Source organism: Salvelinus alpinus, chromosome 4, assembly GCF_045679555.1.
Source record: "Salvelinus alpinus chromosome 4, SLU_Salpinus.1, whole genome shotgun sequence".
Classification (NCBI taxonomy): Eukaryota; Metazoa; Chordata; class Actinopteri; order Salmoniformes; family Salmonidae; genus Salvelinus; species Salvelinus alpinus.
The window spans coordinates 4118811-4132807 of record NC_092089.1 but is presented as its reverse complement, the minus strand read 5'-3'; the positions used below and the strand labels follow the sequence as shown (position 1 = coordinate 4132807).

At 44.6% G+C, this 13997-nt stretch overlaps 1 protein-coding gene across 1 annotated transcript; it reads right to left on the bottom strand.

Moving 5' to 3' along the window:
- Positions 1-52: 52 nt before the first annotated feature.
- On the bottom strand, positions 53-13674 carry LOC139572780 (ephrin-A1-like). Its single transcript, XM_071395547.1, has 5 exons — positions 13395-13674; positions 2771-3066; positions 2537-2602; positions 2221-2340; positions 53-2100 (listed from the first exon to the last, which is right to left on the bottom strand). Exons 1-5 carry the CDS (start codon positions 13490-13492, stop codon positions 1979-1981), a joined length of 702 nt encoding a protein of 233 aa, XP_071251648.1. The 5' UTR covers positions 13493-13674; the 3' UTR covers positions 53-1978.
- Between the last annotated feature and the right edge of the window lie 323 nt (positions 13675-13997).

Genomic DNA, 13997 nt, shown 5'->3' with positions numbered 1-13997 from the left:
AATGTTTTACCTTTGGCTATAAAATGTGAGAATTGAAAGCACTCAAGTCAGATTTATTATCACTTTTTTAATTACATTAAAGTTTTCACATTTTAAACAAATGCTGTTATTTACATATTTTATGTACAAACATTTACAAAAACAAGTTACAATACAGTGTCTGTATGTAGGGATTTCCTTTGCATTACACCTGTAAACCACAGGATGCTGCTGAGGGCACGACGGCTCATAATAATGTCCGGAACGGAGCGAATGGAATGGCATCAAACACCTGGAAACCACGTGTTTATGTATGAGATACCATTCCAGTCATTACCACGAGCCAGTTCTCCCCAATCAGGGTGCCACCAACCTACAGTGCTGTACACACACCAAAATATCCAGTGTACCGGTTATGTTGTTTACAGTATATCAGTAAAGGAAGCACAGCTCCCAGCCTCCCTGCAATCACAACACCCTCTCAGAATCCTGTCATTACCGCTTTGCTGTCCTCCTTCCCTCAACTCCCATTCCCTCCATCTCGTTCCTATACACTCATCTGTTCAACACTAAACCATAAAGACATACAAAAGCAAACCGGCAATGACTAAAACGATCCCAATGTGTTCACTAGAAGCTGTTGTACCATCTCAATGACAGAGGATCTGGTTATGTAGATATCTGTGTTTTGTTCTAGTGTGTGCTAATCTGTGCTTTAGAGTATGCATCTGTCACATTGGGTTTTGTACAGTGAATTATAATTGTTGAGGAAGAGCTTGCAAGTAAGCATTTTACTGTACTGTTCACACCTGCTGTATCCTGTGGACGTGACAAATACACTTTAGTTTGATTTTAGTGACATGTCAAGAAGAAACGTCCCCATTGACCTGAGTATCTACTACACTAAACAAGACATAAACCGTGCTTAGAGGAAGGTCAGTTAATACACATACATATATACACATCAATAGTTTCCACATGTAGAGGAAACATGAGGCCGTTTCAGAGGACTACTGTAGGCGTTGGCTCAAACTATTTCAGATTGAACAAAGAATATGTACCCGCATTATACACTGAGTGTACAAAATATTAGGAGCACCTGCTCTTTCCATGTCAGACTGACCAGGTGAAAGCTATGATGTCACCTGTTAATTCCACTTCAGTCAGTGTAGATGAAGGGGAGGAGACAGGTTAAATAAGGATTTTTAAGCCTTGAGACAAGGCTTGTTTATATGTGCCATTCAGAAGGTGAATGGGCAAGACAAAAGATTGAAGTGGCTTTGAACGGGGTTTGGTAGTAGGTACAAGGCACACCGGTTTGAGTGTGTCAAGAACTGCAACACTGCTGGGTTTTTCACGCTCACCAGTTTCCTGTGTGTATCAAGAATCACAAGAAAGGACATCCAGCCAACTTGACACAACTGTGGGAAGCATTGGAATCAACATGGACCAGCATCCCTGTGGAACGCTTTCGACACATTGTAGAGTCCATGCCCTGACGAATTGAGGCTGTTCTGAGGGCAAAAGGGGGTGCAGCTCAATATTAGGAAGGTATTGATCATGTTTTTTTACACTCAGTGTATAATCACTGTTACAAATCAATTCAGGGTAATCATGAAAACAGTTATTCCTTTGTCAGTTTTCTAATAATGATTAGTACATCACGTTTCAGAGTCATTGGGGTTTCCAAGTCTCCATACAGATCAAATGGAGAAAAAAGGGAAATAGCATCCATCCTCTTTCATTTACAAAAACATGTAGAAAAATATCCTTCAGAAAATACTCTTGAAGATCATCGTCTGGAACGATCCACGTTCCAATCACACACACACACACACACACACACACACACACACACACACACACACACACACACACACACACATGCAGCAGCTCAGTCCAGTTGCAAATATAAAAATATCTATAAAAATCTTCTCTGTGCCAATGTCCAGCATTGGGTTGACAGTGTCTCTGTTGTAGCTAGGTCTGTAACTCAGTCTCAATATAGCAACAGGGATAGTAGGACGGGGAACAGGGTGAAGAAGACCGACAGGGAGACCAGCTGAACACCTGAACTACCCACACTCTTCTGGACCTTAGGCTCCAACACAGTAGGGTCATCTGGAGAGAGAGAACATGTTATTATCAGAAACAAGTGGAACAATTCTACTGTACTTCCAGTATCCAGAGTCAATGCTGTACATCTGACTGTCTCTCTGGATGGACAGATGGGAGACGTACCGGCTGGAAGCCTGTTGGAGGGGTTGTGCACTCCTCCTGCTCCTATCTTTCCCTTTCCTCCATCCATCGCTTTCTCCATCGCTCCATCCTTGACTTTGTCAGCCTTGGCCTTCCCAGAACCTGTAGAAGACAAGAAGTCATTGGTAAGAACTTGATTGTATGAACACCCAACGGGAACACCACTGAATATGGGGAACACTAAGCCTAGCCATTGATGCTAACGGAAGCTAATGCTACCATAGGAAAACCCTCTAAAGGCTAAAGCTAACAGAGGCTAATGCTAGCATGTTGATGGAGACAGGGGAATGGAGCTCACCATGAGGTCCAACCACATCCACCTTCAGCCTCAGACACTCCTGGCCGTGGTGATGCAGCGGCTTGGCTGAAGAGGGAGAAGAGAGGGAGATTTAGTACAAATACCCAAGCATTGTGTTAGAGTAGTCTATTGTACAGTTAAGTGGTAGTATTCACATAGATTGTAGTACTGCACATAGATAGTAGTGGTATTAGTCAATGTGTAGTAGTACTACTATAGTATTGATATACTTACAGATATAGTAGTAGCTCTCTCCATGTCTGAACTCCTTGCCCAGGGTGAAGGGGGTGAAGCGCTGGAACTTCTCGGAGAACCTCTCGGGGGCGTGGGCAGCGAAGGGTCGGGAACATTCCCAACGCAGCTGGTCGAAGGAGTGGGGCTTACACACCTCATAATCCTCCTTCTCCACCATGTACAGCACGTACCGCTCGGCCTCCTGGGACGGCAGCTCCCCGCGCGTGTAGTGAGGACAGATGATGTCCAGGTAGTCGTTGATTTTCACCTCCACTGTGTACTCATCCCATAGGAAACTAGAGAGAAGAGAAGGAGAGTGGTTAGTGACATGTCTGGCTATTATCTTTAGATGACCTTACATCTAATAGTCATCTCTGACTGACCGAAGGAACAAACGTAACATTATGAAATATCATCACGGCCCATTCCCAGCCGGATGACAGAGTTTGTGTGGGCTGTTCCACTCACATGAACAAACACGCATGGAAGAACCGACTTACTCAAACACACACTCTCATAATAAACACACTCACGGACAATCATAAACACAAAAAGCTGTTAAGACTCAGCCCAAACAGACAGTGTGTGTGTGTGTATTTGCACCTGCGGCACGTGTGTGATTGCGTGAGTCCTGGTGTAGACCTGTCACCCAGACAATGAGAATTAGTGAGTAGCCAATCAGGAGTCACTAGCTGAACTTGTTTGATGTATTTATTTAGACAAGAACACACCACTACACGCCTACACTCTTTCTGCCTATCCCTCTTTAACTCTCTCCCTCATCTGTTTTCTGGAGCGGCGTTCTACTCATTGTTTTAAGAGTAGAGTTTCACTGGCCAGCTGTGTCCATGGAGACAAGATTTTGAGTGACAGTTTCTCCGTCCGTCCGTCTGTCTGATACATGCTCTGTCTGCACAAGTCATTTAATCTCTTTCTCTCCCCCCCCCCCTACACAAGTCATTTAATCTCTTTCTCTCCGCCCTACACAAGTCATTTAATCTCTTTCTCTCCGCCCTACACAAGTCATTTAATCTCTTTCTCTCCGCCCTACACAAGTCATTTAATCTCTTTCTCCCTCCCTACACAAGTCATTTAATCTCTTTCTCTCCCCCCTACACAAGTCATTTAATCTCTTTCTCTCCCTCCCTACACAAGTCATTTAATCTCTTTCTCTCCGCCCTACACAAGTCATTTAATCTCTTTCTCTCCCTCCCTACACAAGTCATTTAATCTCTTTCTCTCCCTCCCTACACAAGTCATTTAATCTCTTTCTCTCCGCCCTACACAAGTCATTTAATCTCTTTCTCTCCCTCCCTACACAAGTCATTTAATCTCTTTCTCTCCCTCCCTACACAAGTCATTTAATCTCTTTCTCTCCCTCCTACACAAGTCATTTAATCTCTTTCTCTCCCTCCTACACAAGTAATTTAATCTCTTTCTCTCCGCCCTACACAAGTCATTTAAACTCTTTCTCTCCCTCCCTACACAAGTCATTTAATCTCTTTCTCTCCCTCCCTACACAAGTCATTTGAATGAGTTAGTTATCATCTCTCTTTGTCCCTCTCCCTCCCTTTCTTTCCCTCTGCACCTGTTGGAGTGTCAGTGGGTGTGACTGTTTTTACTCCTCTAGTGACTCTTCACCCCTGATTCTGTCTCTTCCTACTTCTTCCTCCATGGAAAATAAATATTGAGGGAGGTGGAGACAGTCTCCCTTTGTGTTCCTTTTCATCTTCACCCTCCATTGACTTTATGACTAAGCTTTCCCCCCCCCCATCTCGGTTCTAGATTTTAACTGTTGTTGTTGTGGTTGTTGTTTCGCCCTCCCTCCCTCCCTCCCTCCCTCCCTCCAGCCAACCCCTCCAATCTACTGAGGTATACACGTGAACGGACACAAATGTCTAACACACACAACTCATGAAATAAACCCTATATCAGTGGGTAGAGCAGTGGAACTTATATTTCTGGTAGGAAGGAAGGTTAGAGAGATGAAAGAAACAAAGTGCTGTATCTGGGTATCAAATTAAAACAGTGCTTTCCAGCTGTCCTCTAGGCCTATAAGGATTCAGCTCACACAGTTGAGTTGTGTTGGCGAGTGGAGTCAGTGGTGCTGACAGAGTACACACACACACACTTTTCTGGAAGAGAGGTTGAGTTTGTGGGTAAGAGCTTGTTATCCCTGAGGATGTAATCAGTATAATATGCACGTCAGAGTCTCATTGGTTCCCAGCCCTGGGCTGAACAGACATCCACACAGGCCGCAGCACAAACACCCTGCCACATACTCCGGGTGTGTGGCTCTGTTCTGTGCCACGAGAGAGAGAGCGTCTGTATCACAGGCAGCTGGTGGCACTTTAATTAGGGAGGAAGGGCTCATAGTAATGTATACACTAGCTTTGTGTGAGAGAGACAGTGTGAAGACCCCAGTTCTTCCATGTTTATGTTGTGTTTCTGTGTGCCCAAGCATCAAAGCCTAGAACAGGAGGTATCTGGTATCCTGCCTCCCTCCTTTCATCCCTCCTTTCTCTCCTGTTGTTGTTGTCCTTCTTAAGTGACAGACACACTGGCTCCATGTGGGTCTCTAACCCCCTTTAATCCCCCTGCGTGTGTGTGTGTGAGAGAGAGACCTAGAGAGAGTACCCTGCCTGTCACAACATGTATTGTTAGCAGAGCCCGTACCTAGGCTCATTAGCCGGGGCTAATAGCAAGATTTGCCTCTTTCTTACACCACTTCAAAACAGGATGATATCTTTGGCTTAGCCTTCACATGCACACACGCCGGTCTGCGGTTCAAGCGCTTAATTGACAAACAATTCTGTTCCTTTCTTATTAATTTTCTTTGACTCCGACTGGTAATGACAGGGTTGAGACGAACGGCACGAGAGAACTGCACTGCTACAGTAGAATGAAGAGACTTTCCTAACTGAATCCACCTGATTTCCACACCAACCACAGCTTCTCCTTAAAAACATGTTCCTGTCTAAAGCTGTCAAAACACATATTCTGTTGCTAATCTCAGTCACTACAAACAATCACACTTTCAGATCTCCCTTTGTCGCTCTTCTGGAGCCTACTTCATTAAACGCTCTTCTGGAGCCTACTTCATTAAACGCTCTTCTGGAGCCTACTTCATTAAAAGCTCTTCTGGAGCCTACTTCATTAAAAGCTCTTCAGGAGCCTACTTCATTAAAAGCTCTTCAGGAGCCTACTTCATTAAAAGCTCTTCAGGAGCCTACTTCATTAAAAGCTCTTCAGGAGCCTACTTCATTAAAAGCTCTTCAGGAGCCTACTTCATTAAAAGCTCTTCAGGAGCCTACTTCATTAAAAGCTCTTCAGGAGCCTACTTCATTAAAAGCTCTTCAGGAGCCTACTTCATTAAAAGCTCTTCAGGAGCCTACTTCATTAAAAGCTCTTCAGGAGCCTACTTAATTAAAAGCTCTTCAGGAGCCTACTTAATTAAAAGCTCTTCAGGAGCCTACTTAATTAAAAGCTCTTCAGGAGCCTACTTAATTAAAAGCTCTTCAGGAGCCTACTTAATTAAAAGCTCTTCAGGAGCCTACTTAATTAAAAGCTCTTCAGGAGCCTACTTAATTAAAAGCTCTTCAGGAGCCTACTTAATTAAAAGCTCTTCAGGAGCCTACTTAATTAAAAGCTCTTCAGGAGCCTACTTAATTAAAAGCTCTTCAGGAGCCTACTTAATTAAAAGCTCTTCAGGAGCCTACTTAATTAAAAGCTCTTCAGGAGCCTACTTAATTAAAAGCTCTTCAGGAGCCTACTTAATTAAAAGCTCTTCAGGAGCCTACTTAATTAAAAGCTCTTCAGGAGCCTACTTAATTAAAAGCTCTTCAGGAGCCTACTTAATTAAAAGCTCTTCAGGAGCCTACTTAATTAAAAGCTATCTGGGGTCTGGGGCCAAGCTGTTGCCCACAAAGGGAGGAGGGGTTCTGAATAGGGTGTAATTACCCCTCCCCCAAAGACATAAACCCTGGAGCTGACTAGACTCCAGTCTGCCCCCCATCCTTCACCCCCTCTAGCCCAAAGGCTGTGCTCAGTGTCCTCTACTCACTAGTAGAGGCTGATGTAGACATGATAAGGTGAGGTATGTTGTAGCTACTATGGCTCTCAGCATTTTGCACGTGGTCCATGTTGCCCATAATTTACTCTGTACAATAATCATGATGAAGCTAGATTTACAGTAATGTTGACGGCCATACTTATCAATGGGAGGGGTTGTGTGAGTGTGTGCGCGTGTGTGCAATCTCAGCCTAGGGATCTGGGAGAAGTCCAGCTGATTGAAGCCAGTTGACACAGGGCCAGACTCACAACTGGAACACAAGCACCCTTTCCTCCCTCCCTCTGAACAGTATCGCCTTTCTCTCGTCTTTCCCTCTCCTTCGTCCTTCTCTTCACAGGAGAGTGAGAGTTGCGTTAATGTGATAGCTACGCGTGTGTGAGAGGCAGGGGGGTGAGGGTGCTGTTCTCTGAATACCAGAATTCAGGCCGCCTCACACCCCAGGCACTTGAGCACATCTGTTTATCAGGGCAGACCAGAGCCTGTGTGTCTGTCTGTCTGTTTGTCTCACTGAGGTGTGTGTGTGTGTGTGTGTGTGTGTGTGTGTGTGTGTGTGTGTGTCTGTCTGTCCATGTCTCACTGAGGTGTGTGTAAACAGCCAGGGTGGAAGTTAAGTCTCCCTTCACCTCTCCTCTGAACTGAACAGTTCTCAGAGCTGCTACTGTAGCTACTGCGTCACAGATGTGTGTGTGTTTGCTTTGAGTGTGTGTGTAGTAGGTGGTTATGACAGTAGGGTGATTGGGTGAGTTGTTTAACACCTCATTAAGTTCTCAACAGCTTTGAAGTCCTCTCCTCATCTCATGCTGTTATCACATCTCTCCCCTCTAGATTCACATCCCACCCCTCTTCTCTTCCATTCTTATAGGCCCATCTCTCTTCTCTCCCTACCATCCCTCCTGTGTTTTCCATATAAAAACCCACAACAAAAATGTTCTCCTTTCTCCCCGTCTCCTCCTCCTCTCATTCTTTGGGGAATGTTACAAACTGTCAGGCAGGTCACAGGGGTTAGAGTTCAGAGTCAGAATCCTCATACACACTCCCACTGACTCAAGGGAGAGTCTAGTCACACACGGCGGGTCTGAAGGAGAGTCAGCACTGTTAACAAAACCCACCATATACTCCACAGGTAGTCAGCAACACACACACGAGGAATGTCATGACAGGGCTTCTGGGGTGTGTGAGAGTCTGTGGAATAGAATGCTATCACACCAGACAACTATGACATCTGCACACACAGGCGTATAAATTACCCTATTAATTCACTGTGGTATCCCACATTCACACCTCAACTCAAGAGGATATAGGCCTGTCAGTTGTAATCTGGGTTTTAGTTGTTGTATCTACTAATACAGTATTGTACACTAACTACCCTAGTAGAACCTCTCCAGAACACTCTCTAATCTCCCACATTCTCTCCTGAGAGGAGAGTTCCAAAGAGGTCATTCTTCTGTCTGTCACGCTCCAACAGATCAGAATAACAGGAGTCTAATCATTCTGTCCCAACCCCCATTATCACATCCAGACTTCACTTATTATTACCACCACCACCACCACCTATTCATGGTATGTGTGATTCTTTATAAGGAAATGCAGGGTTTGAGAGCCTTTAAAAATGTCAACACAACCTTTTTTCCCCTCCCTCCAGCCAGCCAGCCATCCATTCACCCATGTCCCATCTCTCCGTCTGTCTCCCCTTTATGCGCTCTAAATTAACCCATCCCCCTCTCCCTCCGTTCATCACACCTCTATTCTTCCCTTGCTCTTAAGGTAACATACTATCAGAGCTCTTCATGACAGCCTAATTTCTCAACACAAATCCCTTCCTCTCTTTTACCCATCCCCCACTTTCTGTTCCCAACTCTCTCTTCCAGATGAATAGAAAAAGGCTACGTGTTGGCAGGTTGCTAGATATGCAGCTTGGTTTGGGTCAATGAGGAGAACTAGACTCACAGGTCTCTCAACCAGGGCGATTATATTCCAAATAACCAGGGTTCAATCTGGATTATACAGAATAACACGGTTGGGGTCAAAACTATTTTCATTCAAAGTGAATGTCATGAATTGCAAAAATTCTTGTTGGAAATATCCCGGCTGCTTCAAACAGAGAAGTCAGTCAGGCCTGAGCTGAGCTGACTGGACGTGGCCCTTAGGGGGCAACAGAGAGCCGTCTCTGAAATGCTGCACGAGATGATACTGGACACACAAACATGACCCTACACACACAATGTGATAACGTGAGGATAAAGCAGTCCTCAGTATTGCAGAATTGAGTCAAACAGTAACAGTGGGGAGACTAAGCAAGCTGCTGTGATCTGTGTGGAAAACTACTCAGGAAAACAGAGCAGGGTCTGTGAGAAAGAGAGGGACTGACGGAGAGAGAGAGGAAGTCTGGACCATAGATAAGGAGGCGAGAGGAAGAGCTGAGATGGAAGGGGGCCCGGGTGGTGCTAATTAAGTATTAAAAAATATATATAATTTAAACACGGCAAAACGTTGTTTTATATTACATCCATGATAATGTGTGTGTGAGAGTGTTCGGTAAGACAGCTGTTATGTCAGCAGGAAACAAGCTCAATGCCTAGATGTGATTGAATGGACAGAACTATACGCTGTGTAGCTGACTGACTGGAGCTATCCTATTGGCTCCTTTAACTGATTGTTCTATGTAGGATATGTTCCTCTACATATTTAAGGAGCTTCAGATTTACTAACACACACACACACGTCTGTTACGCCAGAGGGATAGCAGGGATATAATCTATTCTAAATATAAAAAGCAGCAGAATGACGATGACGATTTTAGTGTCTATAGGTCAGCTAGTCAGATTACAGCTCAGATCATCTGTAATCTGTGTGTGCGCGCGTGTATTTCCCCCTCATTCTGCTGTAGGATTAGAGACCCAGAGCGACAGATGAGGTGGGAGGGAGAGAGAGACTTGCTTTGGCAATGTTAACATATGTTTCCCATGCCAATAAAGCCTCTTGAATTGAAAGGTGGGATCCAGAATAGAGAGAGGGGAAGGGGAGGGGGGGAAGGAGAGAGAGAGAGGGTTTCAGAATAGAGAGAGGGGAGGGTTTCAGAATAGAGAGAAGGGAGGGTTTCAGAATAGAGAGAGGGGAGGGTTTCAGAATAGAGAGAGGGGAGGGTTTCAGAATAGAGAGAGGGGAATATAGCCAGAGGAAAGAAGAGCTTTACAACAGAGAAGAAAATCACACATTTAACTTTAAAACCACACCACCTTCTTCCCCCACCAGCCACCACAACCCTAAACCTCTTCCTCTAGGACATATCTGTTCAGACAAGCCCAACACCTCAACAACACGAGAGAGAAAGACAAAAGAAGACAGAGAATTGGAAATATATAGCTATATGGGAGAGGAGAACATGAATACTTGAATATGTGATAGAGATGAACTCATGGAAACAGAGAAAGTGAGAAAGAGAGAGAGGTAGTCAGGCAATAACAAGCTGGAGAAGACGCAGCTGGTGTGGAGAAGAGGGAGTGGCGATGGAGAGAGGAACGGACAGGTACAGAAGGGAGGGAGAGAAGGAAGGAAAGGGGGGGGGGGGGGGTCGTCGAACACAGCTGACAGAGTTGAGTATAGTAACAGGGGAAGTGTGGAATGCTGGCTGCTACTAATATTAACACCCAACTCCTCCCTCCTGCCCCGAGAGAGAGAGAGTGTGTGTGTGTGTGTGTGTGTGTGTGTGTGTGTGTGTGTGTGTGTGTGTGTGTGTGTGTGTGAGTCACTGATTTACCAGTGCTCCGTAATATCGCCTACATATAGGGCCCCTCCCTTTCTCTGACATTGGAGTTCAGGCAACACTACACACTCACCCTCAGTCAAAAACAAAAAAACACTTCCAGTAACAAGGCATTGCGCCAGAACTAATGATTAAGCTGTTGGATCAGGTCGAAACAAGCCCAGTCTCTCACACACACACACACACACCAGGCTATAACACAAGGTTGGAACAGACTGTGAAAAACCAGTTTCTACACCAGTCAGGTCGGAGACTGACAACTGTACACACACACTGAGCGATCTGTGTGTTACCATCCGAAGTCAGTCAGTAAACATCAGTTTACACCTGATCGCCTTAGATCAATCAGCCAGGAATCAATTAGAATCAATTAAACTCAGTGATTGATTGGCTGTCAGTCTGACTGACAGGTTGATCCCATGGGAGTGAATCAGGTGGTTGAGACACAGTGTAAAGTGGGACGACAGTTGAGGGACCAGATTGGGCTTTCAGGCTGAAAGACTGAAAATTGCCCAGAGAGAAAGAGAAAGTTGAAAAAGAAAGATGGAAACTGAGAACGAGGGATTAAAGAGAAGGACGAGCGATTATACAGTAAAAATGTGGTAACACTAGCAGGTGTGTACGGGTCAGACTAGAATTAAGTCTTCATTTTTAACAGTGATTATTCTCCTTCTGAGAGACTTTAGATAAAGACTTCTGGGGGAAAAAAGTGTGTGTGTGAGACATATGCAGTACAGAATGTGTGAGTAGAGCTTGTATCATGAGTAATAGTTATCAGTGTGAGTCTATCGGTCTTTAGTGGACACTGAGCGCATCACAGCTTCCACATCAAACTGGCGCGGCGAGTTACCATGTTGTTGGTTTTTGTTAATGTGTGACTGTGTCAATGTATGTGAGAGTGTGTGTCTGAACATGCTTGTTTGTGTCTAGAGTACATGTGTGAACATATTGTCTGGTTATGTGTTAGTCTATCTTTAGTCTGCTACGAAAAGGATTAGTGTACATTATGATTGGTGTTGTTGATGTTGTTTTGCAAGTTAGTGGGAATGTAGTCCAGAGCCGGATTAAAGAACACACAGTCTTGCGCAGCTAAACTTGTGGGGACAAGGTTAACCCCCAACCCTAACCCATAACCTTATCATAACCTTAACCTAAACCTAGCTCCTAACCCTAAAACTAACCCTAGATCCTAACCCTAGAAATAACATTTGATCTTGTGGGGATCAACAAAATGTCCCCAGTTGGTCAAATGTTTGTTTGTTTACTATTCTGGTGGGGACTTCCGGTCGGCACAAGTTAAACACACACTGACTCAGACCACTGCCCCTCAAATGTTCTTTCTGTATTTCTCTGCATTTATAGCAATTCTCACTTGCCTCACAACTCTGATGCTCTGATTTCTCCTCTATAACCTCTTTCTTTTCTCATTATGGCCTAAGAGTCTGGTTCAGATGTCCTTCTCTTCCTCCTCATGTCACCTGATCAACAGAAGTCGTGTTCCTTGTGCTCGAGGCACCGTCTCAGTGATGTCATACCGACAAACCCAGGTAAAGTCAGACCTGCGTATGGAACAGGTAAAGTACACGGCTGACTCACACCGACAAAACCCATTACGTCACGACGCATGACATGGTATGACTAGTCAACAAAATTTTCCAGTACTCACATCATTAAATCAATTACAAAACCAATATCTTTCCCATTTCATAGGAAATCTAATTTAGTGCTCTGTCATCATCATTGGCCTAAGGAGAATTAGGCTACAGAGATAAAGTGCAAATCGAATTAAGGCAACACAAAAAGGCCGTAATGGCATCTGACCTTGCGATAAGAAGGTACAATAACATCGACCCAGAGTCGGCTGAAAACGTGACCCCTCAGTCTTTGTCCATTTCCTCTATAAAATAATCCATCCTTCTTCCTCACCATCTTCAGCTCTGTGCTAAAAGCTCAATAAATCACATGGCCTCGCATACGCCTGTCAAGCTCCATTGATCCCACTGAGTGGCTGGGTAGCGTTACAATTTCTGACCCCAAAACAATCAGCATTGGACATGTCTCTCACCCCCCCCCCCCCCTTCCCCCTTTAGGAGAGCTGAAGTGTCAGACTGTCAACAGCACCAATAGAGTGAAACACAGACATACAGTCTGGATTCAGACACTCAGGTCGAGTTGGTTCATGTCAGGATTTATTTTTATGCTATGCTGTGTGAGGGAGTCTATCTTTGTATCGAGATCATATATATGGTTGATTCAGTCTGTCCATCTGTCTCAGAATTCGTTCCCATTCTTCCCCTTGTTCTCTGTTTATGCCCTGCTGCGCGATTGGCCTACCATAGCCTAAATATAATTATGTTACCTGGTTAAAGGGGCAAGCAGACAGCTAATACAACAAGGCACACAGCCTACACCAAATATCCTACAAGTGGAAGAAATAAAAGAAATACCAAAATCCAGATGTCAACTTCGATTCCACATTGGTTCAACATTTCATTGAAACGACGTGCAATCGACGTTGATTCAACCAGGCCGTGTGTGTCCAGTGGGGTGGGATGTCTGATAAAGAACCGAGGAAATTCAGCGCGTAGGCTATCCATTGAGTGGATGAGACACAAACAGTATTTATCCCATGACAGAAAGTGTACTTGAGTAGGCCTAGTAGTGTCAGATACGCATTCTCAAAGTGAGTTGAGCACTAGGTGCGCGTAAACAGAAATCACACACACTTTTAATGTGTGCTACACCAAAATACGCACAAACACACAGAGAAAGAGATGAAGAACACCTACTTTGGGTTTGTGCTGTTCCAGAAGACGCTGTGTCTCTCTGCAGAAGCGAACCCGGTTCCGAAGCTCACAGCCAAACACACCAGCCACACCAAATCCATAGCTGCTGATGTAGGACCACAACAAAACCAAACACCAACAGATACTGTCAGTTATTGCAGAATAAGTCTGTGCAGGATGTGCACACTGTCAAAATAAATGTATGATAGGGGTGCTGGTCTATAGCTGTTGCTTTTCTGTATGGTTGAGACCTCCTTCTATGGAGTTTAACGGCGGTTTGTATGGTTAAGACCGAGGCGCGTTGACTGTTTTGTCTAACGGAGCCACGCCTCTCCCGGTTGTATAGCCAATAACAGCGGGAAAAACGCCCCGCTGCTCTGACTATTCAACTAGAGACGCCATGAACACTTTATCCAATCTATATGATATAATCAAAGCTATGGACAGAAATATATGGGCCTATAGCTATTTTGTGACATTGAAATGAATTCATGACGCACTCAAAATAGTTGCTGTGTTTCTTTTGTTGTGACCAAAAGTGTTTTCTTAGAATTTTAGTCATTAATGCAAAACTTGCTGAACCCCCCCCCCCCCCCCCCCCCCCTC